Here is a 22640-nt window from a genome sequence, read left to right as displayed (position 1 = left end):
CTGGATTCCTCAAAACAGTGAAACAATAGCTGGTCTGTGTGCTGCAATTTCCCCTATAAATACTAAGATAATGATACTAAATATTTTACAAACCTGAGGCAAAAATAAGGTAAAATAACATCAGTGAGCTTTTTCTCAGAACAGAAGCATTCATCTCTTACATGTGCCATCATGTCACTACTGTCCCCTGTGTTACTAAGTAGGTTGTTTCCTGCAGTTATCAGAATGTCTGATTTGGCTTGTGCTGAAATTTCAGTTTTGTAGTGAATAAATAAGAAGGCGGGAAGTTCATCAGTAGTCCAGTTTCCCATTTTTTGGTAGCAAGAGGACCACCAAGAAACAAAGTTTATGGAAATACTTTGCCCACAACACCAGGGGTGTTTCTGCATTTTAAACTTGTAAAATAGTGTGGATTTTCTTTATTCATTATTTTTAATTTGATTTTTGACCCTTTTTGAAAGCAAAATACCTTTTTTTTTTTGTGCATGTGTGTTTAGCTTAAAATTTACAGTGGTCAGTGATCCTCCAGAAGATGAGCAGGATCTTGAATGTGAGGACATTGGGTTTGCTTATGTCAGTTTGAAAGAGATATTCCAGAAGCAAAGAGATATCATTGAGCAAGATATTGATGGTAAGTTTTAAAGATTACTTTCTTGTAAATTTCTGCAGCCTAAAATTAATTTAATTTCTACTTTGCTTTGGAGGTGTTACTGTGCAAGTAATTGTTTCAATAACAAATTCTTTAATACTAACTAATAACATCCACATTTGTTTGCAAAAGTCTGCAAAAACTATCTATTAGTATTATTCCCTAAAGTTTTTAAAAAAACCCAAACCAAACAGTATTCTCACGTCAGAGAATTAGTTTATAAAACCTAAGAACTTTCAAGCTATGTCCACTGCTATAATTCTGTCTTTTCTACAACATACTTTATTGTGGTATGGCAATAAATATGTATTTTGTATAAAAATTTGTTTTGTATTAAAATTTTCATCAGCAATTTGGTATTATTAATGTCTGTATTTTATTTGAAATTACGTTTTAGCCCCAAGTACCTCGAGTTTGTTTCCTCCATATGAAACATATATGAGACAATGTGAAATACTGGTGGTTTTGATTAGGAATCAGTTTGAGTGAGCACCCTTCTGTAACAAACTGACCAAACTCATTGTGACTCATTAGAGCAAGGTGATGTGATTAGGAAGTGTGGAATCTTCCTTTTCCTAAGCTCATAGGATGCATTTATATAATATTGATAAGAAGACTCAAGAAGGCTTTTTGGTCCTTTTGTCATCTGTGAGGATAATATTCTCCTTGCTCAGTTTCCTGTTCCCCATGGCAGCAGAGACACGGTTACCAATGGTGCACTATTCTCTTTAATTTTTCCTCTCAATACTCTTTCCCTCTTGGGGTGAAGCTGAGTGAAGAAGCTGAAAGCACCTCTAGCTGAAGTCACTCTCCTTTCCCAGTAACTGAACTAGTTCAATGATTGGTTGCAGAGCACCCATGTTCACAAGGTTCCTTTTGGAATAGCAAGAGTTCTAGTGAGCCCCAGCAGAATGCCAGGCAAATGTAACTTTACTACTTCTACGGTTATGTCTAATTCCTGTACTTGAGCAATGGGGAGCTGAGTAATGAGGGAAAAAAATAGGCTTTCTTATCCATTCCCATTATCATGCATGATTTGTATCCACGCTGTTGCAAAAATACTCAAATTTACAGGAACGTGATAAGGAAAATTCTAAGAATCATCAAATTTCCATACTCTGGAAGAATAATATACAGATTTGATGAATTTCCTGCTGTGGAACTTAAGCTTTTCTCCAAGTACAAAAGCTCCTCCAAAAATGTATTTTGTAATCTCTCACTGGAAGATTGATTTTTGTTCTGGAATATATGACCATACCTCCCACTGTCATAATTCCAATTTGAAAAGATTGATTAGGTAGGTAAACATAATTCTTGAAAGTCACTTTTCACAAAACTCTTAAAATTCTTAATTATCATCTGAGAGAGTTATTAGGACCAGAAGGACTGAGTTTTAATATTAGTTACTGTAAGCTAATCATTACCACATAGTGACAACTACTGCAATATTGTGAGGAGCATTTCTTCCCCTAGTCATCAGACTAATTTAAATTAATTTTTACTTTATGTTAATTATGTATATGAAAATTATAATAATATCTAGAAATACTTTTTTTCTTTTTCCCTTCTGCATTTCTCCCCTTTCTTGCATATGCTGTACAGTTTTTTGGGGATTTTTATTGCATCCATAACACATAAACTTTTACATTTTCTGAAAATTAAGATGTTTCAGGGAATTTAAATTAATTTTATGTTAAAATATGTCATATCATGGCAAAATAATATTTCTGTTTATTTTCTTAGATGAAGTAATTGTAAAAGGATTAATTATTCAGATCTGAACACAGATGTCGATTATATGTAAGGGCACAATAAACAGAATTGCTAAGTAGTGTTCTCTGAGTTTGATATTGGTTTAAGGAAAAATAATAAACATAGATACAGGGAAATTCATAGGATACTACTGCATGAAGATAAAGTCATTCTTAGTTAGGTACCAAACTGCCTTTATTCTTTTTGAGAATTGCAACCATATATCTTGCTCATATTTTGTTCTTTTCATTGCTGATTGTGTCAAAGCGGTTTATATTAAATTTGAAGCAATTAAGTGAATGGCAAGCAAGAAGATGGATGAAAAATATTGTAGTCAAAACATCTAACGCTATGTCTCAGAGATAATAGGACAGTATAAAAACTGAGAAAATAGAATTAGTGTTATCTTCTGATATAATTAACTAAAGTTATCTGCTCTTCTTTTAAGTAAAAAGGATACAGTCCCCTGAAGTCTGCTCTTGAAGTTGACAGTTCACTGAGTGATTTGTCGAGGCTGATTTTGATCCATCCATCATACACAGTATAGAAAAAGCATTAATTGCTGCATTTTTACTTAAAACTATTCCTATGTATGTAGATATATGTTTAATAGAATTTGGAAAATCTTTATTTACATATTGTGAAAAATAATTATTTTATATAGACAATTATTATATTGATAGTTTACTTTCTAAATTAACTTCAACACAAATACATTTATTGATATATATTCTACTTCCAGGAGTGGTTAATTTCCAGTAGCCTGAGGACCTGAACTGCAAGATTATTTATTTATGTCTACCTTTTTTTTTTTTTTTTTTAGCAAATGCTAGTTGCATTTTAATCTGTCCAAACACTAAAGAAAACTATCAAAACAAATGTGAAATCTTAAGTTAAATAGCTAATGCTGTTTTCTGATGTTTCTTTTCTAGTTTTCGATTCACAAGATGCCAGTGCACTAATTGGAAAGCTCACAGTGACAGTGGAAGCCCTCAATGCACTGCGTTCAGTCCATGAGGAATGCAAAAATGCTTAGTAGGCAGAAAAGGAACATTTGCCTATTGACGTTCTTGCTCCCAGTGTAAAGATACACTTGATGGTTCATCAAAAATTAGATCTTTATCATTCTCACAGTATACTTAATGTAAAATGTATATTAAAAAGATGCTTGGTGCCCAGGTATAAGGTTTCGTACACTTTTGAATCTGTTTTCTTTTTTTTAAGGTTCTTGCTGAATCATACTTCAGGCTCTCGACACTTGATAGTGTAAGAGTCTAACTTAGTTCCAGCGAAGTTTGGTTTCAAATGCATGCTTGCTTGTAAATTTTCAGATACCAGTTGGGGGTATTTTGTCTAAGGAAATAAGTGATGGTGAACCTTCAAACAGAAATGCTTGTAGATTGTTACTAGGAGTAGTTCTGTCACAATACTATGTCAGAATACAATCATTCCTGTTTGAAGTGACCTCAGGTAGTTTTTAGTCCAGTCACTGCAGGATTAGGAATTATGTTAGGCTATGTTGCTCAGGGCTGTATCCAGCCTGGTCTGAAAACTTCCAAGGACAAGCACTGCTTAACTGCTCTCTGCACAACCTGTTCCAATGCCTGACTGTTCTCATAGTGAAAAAAGGAGATGCATTTCTACACATTACTTCAATCCAAATTGAAGCCAAAGCTAGATCTAAGCACATGGAGCAGCTTTTGCACTTAATGCACCATCGGATAATTTAATTTGTTGGGAATTTTTTTAATTCTAGGGATGGCATGTTTATCATTTGTTTCAGCCATTTAATATTTTGCACAGAAATAAAAATAACAAAGCATTTTTAGTGTTGATTTTCATGCTTTGCAATATACCATCATATTTTGATCCAGTTTTGTGAAGCAGTTGACAAAAAAAAGTTGTTATTGTTATCAGAGTGGTTTGCTCAGGTAACATTTCTGTAGATTTGAGTGGTAAACAATTTGTTATGGTTTATTCCTGGGTTCAGAGGTTTTTATATTAGGCTTACATTATTTTAAGAGTAAGGACAGCTGCAACAGTGCAAGACAGGTCTTCCACACAATTAGCAATTATTTGTTTCACATTTTTGTGGAACTGTCATTCTTGTTAAATGCAGAATTATTTCCGTATATATTAAAGTTACCAGAACTGAACCATTCTTGAAAAAATGTTGCGAAAATGTGGTCCTTCTACTGCTACCAAAAAAAAAAAAAATCAATAAAGTAAACTCGCTTTGGCTTGTTATAGACCAGTGGTTATTCTGATTACTTACTTATATGTATAAATAGCTACACAAGCTTACAGCCTTTGACTTCAGTGGTAATGAACAACCAAACTTCACCTTAACATGAGAAAAAACTTCTTTACATTGAAGGTGGCAGAGCACTGGAACAGCTTCCCAGAGAGGTTGTGGAGTCTCCTTCTCTAGAGACATTCAAGACAAAAATCTACCTGGACACATTCCTGCGTCACCTCCAGGTGACCCTACATTGGTGGCGTGATTGGACCAGATGATCTCCAAAGCGTCTTTCCAACCACCAGCTAACTATTCTGTGAATTTATTTCAAATCAATGCCTTTTATTGAAGATAAGTAAAGGTAAGAGGTTGATGTAGCTGGGCTCATGAAATTTGCAGCTACTTAAAGGGCCATTGCAAGTACAGTGGAGCCAGCCAGACTCCTTTCAGTTGTGGCAGACAGTTTAGAAGGGGCACAAAAGCCAGACCTTGCAGTTTCAGTGGACTCTGATAGGGTTTTGGGGAGAACCTGTTCCCCAGGGGGCTGGTGTGCTGGGAGGGGATGAGAAGGGGGACAGCATGGAGGATGCATGTCCAGCTGGATTCCATGACCCTTGCTGACTCAGGATATTCTAAGTTTGTATGCATAATGCATTTCAAAAATACTATGGATCTTGAACATTCCTTCTTTAATAAAGTTCAAAGATGAAAGCAAATATAATAATAAAAAATATACAGTATTAGTATGTCTTTTTCTTGGGGTTTGGGTTTTTTTTCCCCCAGTTTTGGCCACGCTGTCTTTGTCACCTTTTATTCTCTGCAGTACTAGTCATTGTCACAACTTTGCCATTTTCTCTTTCTTTCATCCTGCTTGGTGCACTTCACAGTCACTTGGATGTGGCAAATTCAGGATAACTCCGTGCAGTCTTGAATTGTGCACTTTGATTCTGATAGGGAGAAAAGGATAAGTCTGAAGGTACTGCTAATAAAGAAATTGTTAACCCATTGGACTCTGTACTGTATACTGCTATGCCAGAACATGGTACATTTAGAGAAATAGAAACTTGAGTTGTTTACATTGTGAAGAGGAAATTTTAAAGAACTTCATTTTGCATGCATCATGACTTCATCAATTAAAATACTGACAAACTATAAAATAACACAGAATGCTTGAGAGTAAAGCTGGTTTATGACAACTAGTATAGTTCAGAAAAGTAGACAAATTTTTTCATGGCAAGATTAGAAAAGAGACAACCTGATTTAAGGCTAAATTGCCAGGTAGTCCTCACAAAGGGTAAACAAACATGGTATTCCTTGCATTTTTTTGTCTCTATTTGATAAATATTTGTAACTGCAGTGCCTGTTGGTACTGTAAAGGCATGCACATCTGCAAGTTCTTCAAACGTGGTTTAATGAATTTTAAAGTCAATGTGGAACAAAGCATTCCAACAAGGACGTTGAAAGATTCCCAAGTGAGCAACCTGCCTGGCAACTTGCCAAGGTAAGGTGAGATAGATTTAAGGCATACAAGTGATGAGACACTTTCTGCTGAAGCTTTCACAAACTATCATGTGAAACACACTTCAATACCATCCTCTCTCTGGCAAGCAGAAAATGGGATGAAGTTGCTCGTGTGTGCTGGTCTACTGCCTTGTTACTGAGGTGTAGGTTCATCAGCAAGCACAGAGGGTAAGATGGTGCACTTGAGCCCTTCAAAAGGGAGTGGAGGAGATGGGCAAGTTCATACAAGTACCAGCTCTTCTCAGGGCACAGCATGGGAAGATAGGAGGGCAGGCCCCCACCCCATAGATGGAGAATAGGTGCTCTCCATTTTTGTGCTCAGATTGCAGCCAACAAGGGTAACTGATCCAGACTGCCCCCCTTCTCTAGTTCCAAGGGCTGGCCAGTCCCCAGTCAGACTCAGTGAGCAGAACTGTCCCCAGCCGGTACCTCACATTAAAGACTGGGTTTCTTCAGTCGTATCAGTCCATAGACTAATCAGATTTAGAAGCTTCATGATGTGTTTGGGGAGTAGTTTTGATGAACAGATTTCCATCTGAAGAGACCAGTTTCCTTGCTTTGTGGAATATCTCAGACAAGAGATTTAGGGTGATAATGGTCTGATGCACCAGAGTCTTGTGGAGGGGAAGTGAAGTGTAGGCTCTTGTCATCTACTGCTGTGAAAGTAAATCATGAAGGAGACACCTACAGAGGCATGTGAAGGTTTAGGCCAGAAACCCTCAAACTGTTTTTTCCTGAACTTGGGCAATGGTGATTTACTGAGTTTTAGATTAGGTTTTAACACATTTTAAACTTCTACTGGGCATTTCTGGACTGAAAAAAAGAACTAAGAGGTTTCCCTGTTAGCCATATGTGAAGAAGCTGTGGCTTGCATGGTTGTAGTCCAATGAGGTCAACTTGTCCCACCATTTGAAACACAGTGCAGGAGAGAGTTTAGTAGATGTCACTGTTTTTAGCTTTCTTAACCTATATATGTTTAAGATATTCTTGCAGGAAGAAAATAGCTTGGTTTGGTAGATTCCTGTTATTAGAGGATTCTGAAATGTCCTAATATTGTACTTATAGCACATTTTGAGACCTAAAGCAAGCACTGGTTTTTGCAGAAATGCAAAATGCATTCAGCTTCATAAAAACGCTCCCAAATTATTTAACTTCTAACACTAACTCACCACCTCTTGAAAGCCAGGGTGATCATGAGGTAAACTGTTGTTCACTGGCAAAGGAGTAACAGGAAATGGAGAATTTCCAGAAAGCTCTTGATGCCTAAAGAAAAACAAAGCCAATGTACAAAGGCTGAATGTCCACCATATACTTCTGATCAGAGTACTGAGACTTAACTCTAGGGCTGTAATGGTAATATCCAAGAGGAAAATTGAGATATTAGCAACAGGACTTACATGAAAAATAACGATAAAACAAATGAAGTATACCCAAAGGCTTAATTAATGAGCAATCCTCTTATATGCATGCACAAAAGGGTACTAGATTTCACTGTGGGAGTTCAGACTTTCATTATAACAGGTTTATAACTGTGTAATCATACGTATATGACAGCTGCTTGTGCTTATACACACAGAAAATGCAGGTGTAAACTTGGTGGGGTTAAAAAAAGACCTGTCAGACCTGTCAGATTTTGTTATCCAACGACTGGAGACATTGTTAGTACAAAACCTAGGATTCAGTATGTTCTCGTGGTCCTGAATATTGCAGAAACAAATAAAGTACGGAAAATTGAATCTAACTAATCATCTGGTAAGCTTAACAACCAAACATTAAAATTAACTGCAGTACGTTGCAAGCCCTCGGTAAGGATGCAATGGCAAGATGCTGTTTTGATGAAAAACCTCAAAATTGCTCTATGACATCAACTCACTTTAAACAATTTTTTTTAAATTATGATCATAAGGTTCATTCACAGGTGATCTTTGTTACCTGTCTGCAGGAGACTCTAAGTCAATGTGGTGTTCAAAACCGTCTGTACAACTGTCTAGTTCTGGTGAGGGAGAACTCCCTGGAAATAAGACAAGAGCATAATGACTATTCAGTTATGACAATTCAATTAACCAGGAAAAAACCACAGAAAATGTTTTGTGTCATCTGTAATCTGCTAGTAGATCTAAGGTAGTATACAAAGGTATGGTGCCATTTTATGACAGATAATCAATAGCATCATCTTACAGCTTGAAAATGTTCATATCTCATTTATTCACTTACGGAAGCACAAATCAGGGTTGTTGAAGTAATCAAGAACAATATTGTCACCCAATTACAGACACAGGAAATGCTTTTGATTTTAAGAACCACAGTTGCTTAAACTCAGCAACTGCTCTGCAGAGCCTTTGAAGGAAGCAGTGGCACAGAAGGAACAAGAGTCCTTAATGTCTGGGTTGCAAATGATGCCTGATTGTTGGCTTGCTTGAAGGTTTAGTTCCATTTACATAAAATTAAGAATATAATATGAACTACAATCTCTTCCCTTTAAAACAAAAGCACTGATAATTCCGTGGCTTTAGTCTAAAAATTATCCTGGAGCTCAATAGCAGCTGGCCATACTGAATCAATTTTTTTCTGTCAGAATTCAAGGTAAAGTTACATCCCAATTCCTAAATGTAATCTGGCGTGAAAACCTGGATTGCTTTTTTCCATACAGCAGTGTCTGACACAGCTTGCAAGTTATGATGTTCTGAATAATCTATTGTATTCTCTTAGTAAACAAAAAACTACAAAGACTGAATCCTTCCCTATGCAAAAGCCACAGGAAGTCTTTGTTTCTCAACAAAAAAATTAATTTTCCAACTACAAATTGTTATCTTTGTAAAGGGCTTTAGGATTCCAAACTGTTCTTAAAAAATATAAACCATTGGGACTACAAAACATACCCCTCCAATACTGCACAGTAATTGGTCTTCCATACAAACGGATTCCATCCAGCAGAGCTTTTGCATAAGGCACTGATACTTTGTGTTTAAAGCAGACATATCCAAAAGACTTAGTTTTTCCTTCTTTGTCCTCACAAATCATCACTTTGGTTAATGGTCCAGCCTGAAAGAAATTTCTATTATTTAGGAGAAACTGACACTTCATTGTGTTTTGAATATTTAACCATTTCTCTTCAGCCATAGTCAGAAACTGTAAGTTTCTTACTTTGAAAATGTCTCTCCACATTCCCAAAGCTCAAATTCTGAGCCTTCTACAAACAAAAATCAGCTCCAGAAATGTTAAAAGGGAACCAAACATCAATTCATAACCAGAATTTTTATTATATCTTTCATAGCCAGAATTTTTATTATTTTTAGAATAACATGCCATAATTATTAGTTTCCCAAAGGGGAAGAATAATAATTTGCTGACTCCAGAGCAAAAGTTACCCTGCAGTTCATAAATAGAAATATTAATCGTTTAGAAGTAGCAGTAGATACTTGCTCATCATTTGATGGAGGGGAAGAGCTAGAGGTCAAGGATGCATGTTCAGGACTATGCCATAGCAGGAATTTTAAACTGGATATTTTCAGTGACAGGGCAAGACTACAATGAGAAGCATAGGCTGTTGCAGCAAAAGGGAATGAAAACAAGATAAAAGAAGGGAAAAAGACAAGTTACTGGGATGACCTAACGACCCAGATAAAAGCTGGCAGTTGGATGGCTGCTCCAGATTATGCAGAAGAATAATGCAAAGCTGATTTCTAAGATCATCTTTATCACTTTTACATTTTGTCTTGTATTACTTATGTCCCATAAGAAGATATACTTCTTCAGCTCACGTTTACAGTTTACAGTTATACAGCAGACTACTGTTTAATCTTGAAAACTGGCAGGAATTAAGCTCGGACTTCAAACAGGTCCGACTACTTTGTGTTCATACACTGTCACTGAAAGGTCGGGGTTTGAAGGGACCTCTGGAGAGCATGTGGTCCAGCTTTCCTAACTGAACATCCCATTGGTCGAATTTTTCTTCTCGAGCATTAGAACAGCATTTCGATATATAAGTTTACCCGTCTGCTACCTGCAGGAAGAGCTCGTAGAGGATCTCCTCCCTGACCCGACTCTCCAAGTTTCCTACGAGCAGAGTCTGCTCCGCCGCCTCGGCCCGCCCCAGCGATGACATAGAGCCTGTGGGAGTCCTGCGGGAATGCAAGAAGAGCGCCCCAGCCGCGGGGAAGCTGCACTCGGTGTGAGGGGCCGGGCCCGGCTCCTAGCAACACTGGAACGCGGGAGGGCAGGTGTCGCGTCTGTTTGTGACAACACCCCCAACACCTGTGACACCGTACTTAATCATTCGGTGAGTAGTAATGATGGTAAATACAAACATGAAGGTTTTCTCTTCTATTTTTGCCACTGAATCTTAAGTTGTGTCAGGTCTGACTGGTGCAAAACTAACTGACCAACCCTGAAAAACAATCCACCTTCCCAGATTAGTATTCATAAGTGTGTTCACACCATCCACTCCTGCTGTTACCGTTACAATGAGCCCTTACTGTAGAAGAGGCTGCAAACAGAGCAAGTGCTCACCTCAGGAGCAAAGAGAGAGGGTTTTATCAGATAGAAGTCCATGCCAGCCATACAGAAAACCTATTTCTGCACTGTGTTACAATGTTGGATGATATAAACAGGCAAAATGAGGCCAAGATCTTTTAAAAGGCTTGGGCCTGTTTATTAAAAATCAAGATAACTGAAGATGAGACCTCGGGGTAAGCCTGCGGCAAGTCAGAGATACAAATAACAAACTGTGTGCAACACAGGGTGTTTCCTTCCACACCGGTTTCCCAGAACGACACCAGGTGCTGCGCTTTCAATCCACTTGTGGATCGGTCCTTTTCCTGGTTGCTGGTTGGTACATAAGATGGTGCATTCCTGGCCAATTATTCTAGAGTTCTGAGGCTTCATTGGCTGGCTAGTCTTCCAATCATAGTTCATGTTAATGTCATCATCTCATGAGGTAGCTTTCTAGAGAATTCCCCCACTCATTCCACCACCCCCCTCTAGTGGGCACACATTTATACTACAGTACATTTAACTCCGTAAATTATTACTTCATAATCTGCTACATAAATTAGGTATCACAATCTATTAAATTAATTAACAATTCAGAATAAAATTACATCATTAACAATTCATAACCCTGGCTACAAAAGTCCACTTTATTTATAACATTGGCTTGAACAGCAGAAGTTATTTTAAACCATGGAGCATAGGAACAACGGACTGACCTAACATCTGCAATAAACTGCTAGAGTTGTCCAGTCACAGCTGGGCAAATGAACAGAAACTTTTGCTCCTGATGAGCTTCCAAAGGCAGCAGAAAGCTGGGGAAAAGAGTGTACCCAAAGCTGCAGGAGCAGCCCCTGGGCAGGGGAGCAGAGCTCACGGCACAGTGAGAATTCCTGATCCAAGCTTTTGTTATAAATACATATTATATTGTTGGCTTTTCACAAATACTAGGATGAATGTTATATGCATAATGTTAAAATAACTTTGCTTTTATTTCTGCTATTAACAGAAACATAGACATACTAGTAGTGATAGCTGATAGCTATGAGTGAACTGTCTGTTTGGTCGGGAAAACATCCAGTGAACATGTAATGAGGACCCTGCTATTGATATGCCAACTATCAGCGTTGAAGAAAGTAAGGACAAAAGCCCAAACTGGAAGTGACAAGGAGGAGCCAAAACCAAAGCCAAGACACGCACATGTGCTAAAAAGGCAGACCTGAGGAGGGGCCATGTAAAATGGTTCCTGGAATATGTAAACTAGTTTATGAGTATGCATGAGGGTCTATGAAAATGCAACAGGTTGTGAAAAATGCGTGTTTTATGATTGGCTTTTTGCAAATATTAAAATGAATATTATATGTGTTATGTTAGAAAGGTATGCCGTATTAATTTTCTTAAGTAGTGTGATAAATACAGTTTTAGGTTATTATATAATGTTAAAATAGAAATTATGCTATGTAAGATACTTTTTAACTAGCTCAAGAAAGAGATGAGGTAATCTAGAAATTCTTTGCACAGAGATAACATCAACAAGACACTACAATCCAAAAGAGACAGAATTATTGTCTCCTTATCGTGAAGAACTAGCCTCCTTGCGGACTTCATGGAGTCTGACATGATTTACAAGATGAAGGGGAGGAAGTTGAACCATAACCAGCAAACACCCTTTGTTTGAAAAGAGTTTTTGAATCATGTATGAGATGTATGAATAGGCAACAGGCTATTCCTTTTAAGAGTTAATCCTTTGTTAGCGAGCCATGCTTTTTTAGTAAAGCATCTGAATGTTCATATTCTTTGCTTTTATTGTCCTAACTCTGATTGTCCAAATTTGTATTGCTCTAATTTGTATTACTATTTTTATATCCATTTTATTACTATTAAACTTCTAAAATTTCAAAACAAGTGATTGGCATATTTCACAAGGTTGATGTAATGGAAAAGGTATTTAAGGGGTATCCCTGAAGGTGACAGTGTGCTTTTGGCTGAGTAATCCAGCTGTAATCTTTGCTTTACTGTCTTTGTCTCCTATTGTCTTTTATAAAACTCTTTAAATTTTCACAGGAGAGTGAATGTGTTTGTCACACTTTTTTCTTGTAGAAACACCAGTTCAATTGCTAACACTACCAGTCGTATGCTGTTGTGAACATCAGCTAGTGTTCCTGGGCATCTTTGGTTCTCTGTAATGATGGCCCACTGAGCCCCTCCCAGACAATTGGGCATGAAGCAGCAGGTGTCTTCTAGGACAGGATGGCAGGTGTCTTCTAGCTCCCATTAACCTGTAAACACTGCCAAAGGGCATCAGCTGAGCCAGAAGAGGCCCACTTGCGCCTCTGCATCTCCCTAATTGACAGGCCCAGGCTGGGCTGAGAACTGCTCTGACCACCGAGCCAGAAGGAAGTCTCAGGCACAAAGGGACACAGGAAGCAGAATAGCAACTCAACAGGAGCTGTTTCTGGCAGACTGGGCTTGAGTTGTGCCAGGGTGAAAAATTAGAGCAATGATTTGTGTAACGAGCTGCATTGCCGAGTGCTACCAGAGCCCAAGAGCTTGTCAGACAGAATATTTCACCTCTGTGGATCAAAGTAAAAAAGGCTTGACTCATCAGTAGCCTCAGGGAATAAATGTGAATTGAGCACATGAAATGCACAGCATCAACTCAATACCTGGGTATGTGTGTTGGAGATTAATGCAATTATTGATACTTAAAATAACCAAAACATTAACCTGACAGAGAAGTGAGGATGTTCATTTCTATGAACTTGCACCACAGGGAAGAGTTCGAACCTTTTAACTTTACCAGCATTCCCAAAGTCATGAACTTTGCACGGAACCAGTTACACTGCTACTGAAGTAACTTGATTGGAGGTCAGGTGTTGCCTTTCCGCACCCCCTAAGCACCAAGTTTTCCATTCCCAACTGCCCCATGCAGTTGCTTTTTTTATGGCCTCTCCAGTCTCTGCCACAGCAACTTGTCTCTGAGCCAGTAAGTGCTCATCCTCTCCCTCTTCAACCTATGCCCTGGAGGGATTAAGGTACAGTTTCAAATTTTTATGTAAAATTTTTTAGTTTTAATGTAACTTTAGTCAGTTTAGCTTGCCTTTGCCCGTGGAGAAGAGAATTGAGGTTTCTTTTCAGGTTCACCAGGTGAGGTCTGATGAGCTTAAGGGACTGGGAGTAGCTCAGAAGATACACAAAAGGGAATAACCATTAACGACCATTAACACTGTTCACTTCAGACATCAACCCTGGCATGGTCAGAGACACCTGGTCTGGGAAACAAGAGATAAGAAGGAAAACGTAATTAGCATCAAAGGAAGAAATCCATATCCAATAGGAAATCAAACATTAAGAACTGTGCAACTTGGGAATAATGAAGATTGAACCAATTAATTTCTATGGGTTTTGACTGTATAAAATACATGAAAAATCGAGTAAAGAACTGAATCATGGAATTATTTTCTCTGCACAATCCGGGCAACGTGTGGATGAAATTATTTCTGTTGCACATCCTGGCCAGAACAACATCCTGGCCAGAATAAAGTAATGCCTTGATTCTCTAACACTAAAAACTTTGAAGAGTTGCTGTTTTTCCTGTAGTTTCAGTGACACTAATATGAAAAATGGCTCACTCTCCTGTGAAAATTTTAAAAGTTTCATAAAGGACCAGAGGAGACAAGGACCACAGAGCAAAGCATATTATGGCCGGGTGCATCTTGGCACTCAGCCAAGACCACGCCCTTATATACCATTTCTATTACATCAGCCTGTTGCATATTCATAAACTCTTATGAATAGTAAACTTCATAGACTCTTATGAATAGTTTTCCCCAACCTAGTTTACATCTTCCAAGAATTGTTTAGCATGGCTCCTCCTTGCATCCGCCTTTTTAGAGCATGCAGATTCCTTGCTTGTGGTTTTAATCCATTCTAATAATTTTCTGGTTTGGGGCCTTGATCCACACTGCCTTTAGATGGAGAGTGCTGATAGTTGGCACATCTGTAGCAGGTGTCCTCATCCTGTGTTCACTGGATGTTATCTCATCCAAGCAGGCATTTTAACACAACCATAGCTATTTCACTACTATGTCTAAGCTTAATTAACAACAGAAATAAAAACAATATCTTTCTAACAAAGTTACTTTATTATCACACATTCGAATCCATTTTAATATTTGTGAAAAGCCAATATTATAATATGTATCTATAACTCTAATGACCCACACAAGCCCCAGGCAGGTGCAGTCACTGGCATCATCGCCTAGGGATGCTTCGGGGAAGCATGGACACTTAGACACTGTCCTAGGGTGATGTTAGGATGCTTGTATCCCCATTCGTGTGTGCTGTTTATGCTGGATATTATGTTCTGTGCCTTCAAGACTGGCTCTGAAGAGAGAAAGTTTTGTTTTGGCTTCTTATCAGTCGTTCCCCCACAGCTGGCGGGACATACAGAGAGTACAGTACATAGTGCTGCTTTTGCTTTTTGCCCTGCTTTTCACTTTGCTCTTGCTTCTGCTTGCTCTTGCTTTTTGCTTCTTCTCATTAGTTTAGCTAAACAGTCCAAATTTCTTCCTGGACTATTTCCCCTTTCCTGTTTGGACCTACTCGAACCTGCTCCGGACTGGGATTTTGGAAACACCGAGAGTTTGCACCTTGTGGCTGCAGCAGCTGCCCTAGCACTGGAGGGACTGATAACAGAGCAACCACCCCAGGAGAGACCGTCTGAATTTGTCATCTTTTTCAGAGCAGTGAAAGAGTGGTGTTATCCAGTATTGTTCATTTTGTGTGCTGGGGGGGTGCTTTGCCTGTTAAATAAACAGGCTCTTTCCACTTCTCTCTGAGGAATTCTTCCCAAACCGGTTGAGGGGAGGGGTCCACTTTTGTGGATTCTCTCCCAAATTTGCCCTAAACCAAGACAGACGCACAGCTGTGGCCTCTGGCAGAGGGAAATAAGCAGCAGTGACTCTTATTACCGTAGATACCTTGCACGAATCCCTCCTTCTGCAGGGGCTTCTGGGGGACACCTCGACGGCCAACCTACCGCTTGGGGCGGCCAGTGGACACAGGGCAGGCTTCAGGGGCGATGCTGGAGCAGGGGCAGCGGCACAAGGCGAACAGGGTCGGTTGAGAGGCTCAGCGGAGCTCTGGCCTCGGCATGTGGCCGCCTCCGCCCGGGCCAGCAGCCGCGGCGGTGGGCTGCAGCTTCTTCGCCGTCATCCCGGGCGGCGCCGAGGCGGCTCTTCCTCACTCGCTGAGGCTTTCTGTCATCTCACCGCTGCCGCTACCTCATCCCTCATCTGCCGCTACCACCGCCCGGCCCCACGCCCAGTGCTCTGCCACGCCGCGCCCAAATACCCGCGCGGGGCACTCAAACGTTGGGCGGCAGCAGCGTTCCGATAGTACCGGCGCCGCAGTTCCGCGCTTTGCACTCCGAGCGCCGCCGACATCTCGCCTGTGGGACGGCAGCGGAGCGTCCTTATCGGGAGGCTGCTCCCATCCCGGTCCCGTACACGCGGATTTCGCTGTTTACTTGCAGTGCAGCAGCTTGGCCAGGGGGTGGCAGCTGGGAGAGGCACCCTTTTTCGGTCAACGCGCATTCGCGGGTTTCTTGGCTGCAGGAGCAGCTACTGACCGGACTGTGGCGCCTCTCCCTGGCCCGGGGAGCCCCGCGGGGTCGCCCGGGCCAGGGACAGAGAGCGGGAGGCCACAACCGAGGAGCGGGGAAAGGACACGGAGAGAGGCGGGGAGATGCACGTGAGATAACATACACCAGATCCACCCGCGATAATGCTCAGCAGGCAGTTCATTTGGGATAACCCACACGAAGCCACCTAATCTGGCTAACTGACCCACACTGGACAATCTATTGCAATGCCCACCCCCAAACTGCACACATTTCACCCCGAATTTTTCCAATTGTTGGTTTCATTGCCATTTTGGAGTTTTTGCTAGTATAACAACTGGGTTTTACTTTCCAAAATACTCAATTTGGCTATTTTCTAAAGTTTTTTCACAGCATAAAAACTAAGTGGCTTTTGCTTTTGACTCTGCATGAAAATGTGGGGATTTTCCCCACATTTCTGGCTGCTCACATCTGTGCATCACAGGACAGCCCAAGCACCAAGCCCACTGCCAGCACCCTGAAGAAAGACCCTGGAGATACTGCTGCTCTGAGCCCACACAGCATCCAGTGGGAGCAGCACAGCAACGCTTGAGGGAACATGGGCAGTGTCACAAGCATTCAGCTTTCCCGAGAGCATAACATCAGAATACAGCGGGCTGCAGACACTTAATGAGTCTCAATTACATGTCACAATGGACACTTGACAATGCCAATTCAGCAATCGTGCACATCCGTGCCCCATCCATCTTGGAAGACAGGTGTTCACAAGGCTGACACAGGCAGGCAGAGCAGGAGAGGCCCCAGGACTCCTCTTCCGCAGGCTGAGCAGAGCAGAGGTTGTGCCCTCAGCCTCTTCTATGCCTCCATCACTCTAGCTTCTCTGCTGGCATTGCTCCAGTACCCATACCTGCCTGGACCTGGCAGCCCCAGTCTGTACACGATGCCCAGGCACAGCCTCCCCTTCCCTACAATGCCTCCTGGCACAGCCCAGTTGTGCGGCTGCCCTTCCTGACTGGGCACACTGCCCACACCAGCCCACCTTGTCCTCCAGCGCCATTCCCAAAGCCACAACCAGCCCCCAGTTCCTTGGCTCCTGCAGGTCAGGCTGGTGCTCAGTGTCCCCAGCAGCCCATTCCCCTCCCACTTAGTCCAGGCTATTAGTGTGATAACTTGCACCCTCCACCTCCACAGAAAAGACATGGAAGAGAAGCCCCGCTGGACACTTTGTGCCAACACCCTTGAAGCCAACAAAGCTGCAGTAGTCCCTCAAACTGATCCAGCACTACTGGCTACAGGAGAGCCCAGCCAGGTCTCCCCATAACCTTGTTCCTCCTGCATATCCAGGAGCGTTTGTGCCAGCACCTTCGCAGGGACAGTCTGAAGGCTCTCCCACCCTTCCTCCTTGCCTTTCTGGAATAACGCTGTGGTCCTTGCTCAGACTGACAGGAGTCTCCCCAGAGAAGCAGGACCTTCTACAGAGCAGGGGCTGGCACTGGCAGCATGGCTCCCCACCCTAGCCCCAAGACACCCCAGCAGTCAAGAGCCATCCAGTAAACAGTTTAATTAACACACTGACAGCACCAGAGCCAGCCTAAGCTGGACTTTATCCGCTGCTCTGCTTGGCCGCCAATCTCTTGTCTCTCTCTTCAGCAATGGTCAGGCGGATGCCCTTTCCACGGGGCAAGGAGATCCATGGCTTGTTGCCCTGCAGCAAGAGAGAAGAAACCACTTCACATCAGGAAACACAGACAGCAACACAGCTCTCTCTCTAAGGGGGAAAGTAGCACGAGCCCACGCCTGCTCATGCTGGGTCAGGTACACATGGTGATGGCACTGGTGCAGCAGAGGCCTCTAAGGAAGGTGCCAAGGATGCACAGGTCTACAGCTGCCTTTCAGTTACATCCGTGAAAAATGCGCTTCAGCCAAAACCAAAACACCACCACTCCATAACCTGGACAAAAGAGCCTGTCAGGGACAGGCAAAACAGCACAGGCTTTCCGGGGGGCACTCAGAGTCACAGCAGCTGCTCGGATCGCACCAAGTCTGAGCACTGCTCAGCCCCCAGCTCTCAGGTTTCAGGGCTGCTTCTTGAAAACACAGTCATTGCTGAAGTTGCAAATGCCTCTTCCCCTTCCCAGAGCAGGGAAAAATACAGGGAGCCGAGTGAGAACTGAGGCCAGCACTGAAGCTCCACTGTGTGGAAAGACAGCTGCCCAAGGAAACAACAAGGCTCTTTGCCTCAGCCAGCAGCCCCTCACAAGAGAGAGCCCCTCACAAGAAGCCCCCGTCTTGATGCCCCCATTTGCCTTACTTTGCCAATAACGAAGATGTTGGACAGCCTGGTGGCAAAGCTGTTGCCATTGGCGTCCTTCACATGAACCACATCAAACGATCCAGGGTGCCTCTCCCGGTTGGTGATCACCCCAATACGGCCCAAGTTTGCACCGCCGGTCACCATGCACAGGTTACCTGAGTAAAGGAATAAAGCTGTGACAAGAGTTGGCACCACGTGCTTTGAAGTCCTTCCACCTGGGCTCTCTACCCATACCAAACATTCCCATCCCATCCGTGCTACCACTGCTCACAGCTCTGTGACTGCTGAAGCACCTCTCCACTAGCTCGCTGCTTCTACTTGGTGCCTCAGAACTGCCAAGACCCTGCCAAATGCTTCCCACTGCAGGAAGAATCCCCTGGTCCAGCTCCAGGTGGATATGCTCCTGGGAAACAAACCCCTTTCCAAGGCTGACACCGCTACTTCTTTATATATTTCAGTGCAAATATGCCAAGCATTTAACTTCGACTGCTCTCCATGGTGGGGAAGGGTACAGTGCTTCAATGGGATGCAAGACCTACCTGTGTCAAACTTAATGAAGTCTGTGATCTTGCCTGTCTCCAAGTCAATCTGGACCGTATCATTCACCTTGATGAGGGGGTCTGGATAGCGGATAGTGCGGGCATCATGAGTGACCAAGTGAGGGATTCCTTTGGTGCCCACAAAGATCTTCCTCACCTTGCACAGCTTGTACTGCAAACAAAATCCAACACCTCTCAGCTGAGGCAGCGAGCAGTACCTTGGACTAGGGAACTCTTGTACTCCAAAGAGCCACCAGCCAGCAGAACACCCAGACACTCAGGGCTTACAGTATGAGCCCACAGAGTGACCTGTCCAGCTCCCTATCTCAGTAACTACTTTTTAACAGCTGCCATGCAGCTCTGCTACAGCCCCACCCCAAAACCCCTTTGCTGTTGGGAGTAGCAGCCCACCCTGAGCTTCAGCCTCCCCACAAACGCTGGCTGCACTTTCACAAGAAAGTACCAGGACAATTCCCTTATTTTTACTTGAAGCCTGTGGCACACAACAGAGACAAAGGCTGCATTTCTCCAGGACCTCACAGAGATCTGTCCCTTTCAGGGCACTGATTTCTCTTCTGCCTATCACCCCAACTCCCTCACAGCCTCTCTGGACCTCACAGATCAACACAGAGTAGTCGTCAGAGAAGTACATCACAAGGAGAACCACACCACAGTTGGCTCCAGCACAGCCAGCTCTGCCATCCACACAGCTGCGTGCCTGCACAGTCTGCCTTAAAGGAGATACAAACCAGAGTACGGCATTGCAACTGAGGCACACCATGCCTGGGTTAAGGGATGCATGAGCAAGTTGCTCCCCAGCATCCGGGGTGAGTATGCAGTTTTGTTGCTCTGGGAAGAACTTCAAGGCTTTTATGCCACAGACAGTTCCATGTTTCTAGTTACTGTTTGCTGGCAAAGCCAAGACTCCCCTCCACACCAAAACTCTCTGATGCCAACAGCATCATCTCCAGCACCAGACAGTGACCCTACAGCCATCTGTGAACTACTCCTATGTAACAAAGAGATCTCCCCCTCGACACAGGCTTCACCACAACTCTGAGCGCCCCAATCTCAAGTGCAGCATGACCTCAGCTGTCAGAGAAGAGAGACATCAGCTCTCATTCAGGAGATACCAAAGAGGAAGCACTGCCCACCCTTACAGGACATCAAAGCTCCTCACCTTGGCCTCCTCAGGTGTGATGCGGTGAACAGCAAACCGGCCCTTGGTATCATACACCAGGCGGAAATGCTCACCTGTCTTCTCAATGCTGATGACATCTGATTGCAGAGAGGGAAATATAACAGCAGCTGTTATCAGCTCATTACCCAAGACCCTAACTTGGGATGAAGTTTACGTCTAAAAAGTAACAGAAACTGCTGAACAACACTTAGGGTGTGACTGATGAGGCTGGGATTTACCCTTGAGCACAGGCTCACATCTTTTGCAGAACAGATTGCAAATTAGCAAAAACTGCTGAAGGCTGGAATCTGAACAGCAATGCACTCAGGTCAAACAGGCACTTACAGGCTACAAGTATATTACTCACTGGCTACAAGTATATGGTACTCACTGGAGTGCACAATTCCAAACTAAGCAACAACTGCTTATATGTACCTTTTCTTTAACTCCAGCAGGGCAACTTTACCCCTCAAATAATGCCAGCCCCACAAAACACTCCCCTGCCAGTACAGAAGAGCTGCCTAAGGAATTGTCCCAACCCTACTCACCCATGAAGCCTGCAGGGTAGGTGATGTCGGTGCGGACTTTGCCATCTATTTTGATGAACCTCTGCATGCAGATCTTCTTGACTTCATCTCCCGTCAAAGCATACTTCAGCCGGTTGCGCAGGAAGATGATAAGGGGAAGGCATTCCCTCAGTTTGTGTGGGCCTGTTGATGGGCGCGGTGCCTGCCGACAGAAAGTTTCTGCTGGAAGCTCAAGCAGCATCAAACCCCCTTGGAGAAGGAAATCATAGCGCCAAGAGCTCCCGCAAGAACACCGAAGGGCAGCAGCACAAAGTGCAGCTGCCACGCAGAGAGCGACCGGCTGAAGCCCTCTGTTCTTGGTATTTACAGTAGTTTCCCCGGTGTCTTGCCAGCCTCACAGAGCACAGCCCCCAATAGAGCACAACCATCCATCTCAACCCGGAGGTGGAAAAAGCACAATAGGCAGATTGAAAGAGAACATCCAACGACCCCATCACATCCTCTGCAAACGGGGTAACATGAACGCTGTTCGCAAAGACCCTAACGTTAAACAAACACCTCTTGCGGTGTCCAACTGCCCCTGTTCACCGCTCGCCCCCGCGCAGCATCCGACCACTTCTCCTGATGTGACTGCGGCTGCCACGAACCCTAGCCCCACCTCCGACCCCAGTCTCAACCCCAAACCCATGCCCGACCCAACTTTGACCCCAAACCAGGACCGCACTCACGAAGACGCCCGTCAGTTTGTCCAGCATCCAGTGCTTGGGTGCAGCCACGCGCTTCAGATGCTTCTTGGGGCCGCGGGCCTACAGGACGGGACGTGTTAAGGGGTGTTACGGGCCGCCGCCAGGCCCTGCCCCCCCCCCCCCAGCCATCCCTCCCAGGCTCCCTCCAACTCCTGCACCCCGGACCCAAGCGCCGGGCTCCCTCCCGCATTTGTCGCCCAAGGGGGGTAGCCACAGCCCGCGGTGAGCGAGGGATGGCGGCGGATGGCGGCGGGAAGCCGCGCCACAGCGTTCTCACCATGGCTGCGCTCTGCCGAGAAAGGACGAGTGCTTCCGGCCCGTCGCGGAAGTACAAACCACGGCGGCAGCAACATGCGTCGCCCCCTGGGGGCTCGGAGGTCCAGGGCCGCTCGCGAGGTGACAGATCGGGAGGGCTTGTCCCTTCCCGGCGACCCCGACGGGGACACCGCGCTCCGGGACAGTGCTCTCCGGGACTCCCTGCTTCTAGCCGGGCACTTTGGTCATCGCTGATGGCATAGGACAGCCTGCTACGTTCTGGCCCTGCAGTTTGGGAGAGCAGAGCCAGGGGTAACACCTGTGCCCGGACCTCTCCCTGCCCACACCTGCCCTCCCACACCTGTGTCTCCCCCCTGCCATGGCCCCTCCCGGGGTAGAGCTGAGACCCCACGCAGCCCCCAAACCTGATGCCGGGCCTTAGCAGCCACTCCTGAAGGCAGGTCGGGGGTCAAGTGGTCCCAGCTGCCCTCTCCAGGGTGGCAGACGGGTCCCCACAGTGCTCTGGAACCACCGGGACAGTCCCAGGCTCCCGCATCCTGCCAGGCAGCCCGGTGAGTGCAACAGCATCGCTCCAGTCTGGGGTCTGTCTGGGACAGAGGTCCCATTCCCCAGGGTAACTGTCACCGAAAACGTCGGGATAAATGAAACTCTACGTTTAGATTAGAGCAGCATTACTTTATTCACAGTGCTGGGTGCATAGGGGTAGCTCCACCTATGATACATGCACACTTCCAAAACTTTTCATTATTTATACACTTTAGCAAAGCAATTAATGATCATTGGCTA

General features: G+C 43.8%; 3 protein-coding genes across 7 annotated transcripts in view; 1 reads left to right on the top strand and 2 right to left on the bottom strand.

Moving 5' to 3' along the window:
* RPGRIP1L (RPGRIP1 like) overlaps positions 1–5373 on the top strand; it is a 45106-nt gene extending 39733 nt beyond the window's left edge. For all 5 annotated transcript variants that reach the window (XM_018914125.3, XM_018914122.3, XM_018914131.3 and 2 more), the window contains 2 exons: positions 498–631; positions 3334–5373. In XM_018914125.3, the coding sequence (XP_018769670.1) occupies positions 498–631; positions 3334–3437 (238 nt within the window). In that variant the 3' untranslated portion in view covers positions 3438–5373. The remainder of the gene's footprint in view (positions 1–497; positions 632–3333) is intronic.
* A 131-nt stretch (positions 5374–5504) lies between these two features.
* Positions 5505–14143, bottom strand: RBM11 (RNA binding motif protein 11). Its single transcript, XM_030229031.2, has 5 exons — positions 10165–14143; positions 9041–9203; positions 8094–8172; positions 7327–7424; positions 5505–5619 (listed from the first exon to the last, which is right to left on the bottom strand). Exons 1-5 carry the CDS (start codon positions 10264–10266, stop codon positions 5528–5530), a joined length of 534 nt encoding a protein of 177 aa, XP_030084891.1. The 5' UTR covers positions 10267–14143; the 3' UTR covers positions 5505–5527.
* A 3675-nt stretch (positions 14144–17818) lies between these two features.
* Positions 17819–22112, bottom strand: RPS4X (ribosomal protein S4 X-linked). Its single transcript, XM_009090238.4, has 7 exons — positions 21856–22112; positions 21561–21638; positions 20854–21034; positions 20306–20403; positions 19126–19297; positions 18584–18741; positions 17819–17977 (listed from the first exon to the last, which is right to left on the bottom strand). Exons 1-7 carry the CDS (start codon positions 21856–21858, stop codon positions 17876–17878), a joined length of 792 nt encoding a protein of 263 aa, XP_009088486.1. The 5' UTR covers positions 21859–22112; the 3' UTR covers positions 17819–17875.
* Between the last annotated feature and the right edge of the window lie 528 nt (positions 22113–22640).

This window comes from Serinus canaria, chromosome 4A (genome assembly GCF_022539315.1).
Source record: "Serinus canaria isolate serCan28SL12 chromosome 4A, serCan2020, whole genome shotgun sequence".
Classification (NCBI taxonomy): Eukaryota; Metazoa; Chordata; class Aves; order Passeriformes; family Fringillidae; genus Serinus; species Serinus canaria.
The sequence above is the reverse complement of the archived record's forward strand: the minus strand, read 5'-3'. Positions and strand labels throughout refer to the sequence as shown.

Excerpts from the sequence above, each read along its gene's own strand:
- RBM11 (XM_030229031.2), bottom strand. The coding sequence starts at position 10,266 with ATGTCATCGCTGGGGCGGGCCGAGGCGGCGGAGCAGACTCTGCTCGTA. Across the intron at positions 9,204-10,164 it reads TCTACGAGCTCTTCCTGCAG|GCTGGACCATTAACCAAAGT; the intron begins GTAGCAGACGGG and ends AATTTCTTTCAG. Across the intron at positions 5,620-7,326 it reads TGGCTTTCAAGAGGTGGTGA|TACCTTCAGACTTATCCTTT; the intron begins GTTAGTGTTAGA and ends CTTTATTAGCAG.
- RPS4X (XM_009090238.4), bottom strand. Across the intron at positions 20,404-20,853 it reads CTACCCTGCAGGCTTCATGG|ATGTCATCAGCATTGAGAAG; the intron begins GTGAGTAGGGTT and ends CTCTGCAATCAG. Across the intron at positions 17,978-18,583 it reads ACATCTTCGTTATTGGCAAA|GGCAACAAGCCATGGATCTC; the intron begins GTAAGGCAAATG and ends CTCTTGCTGCAG.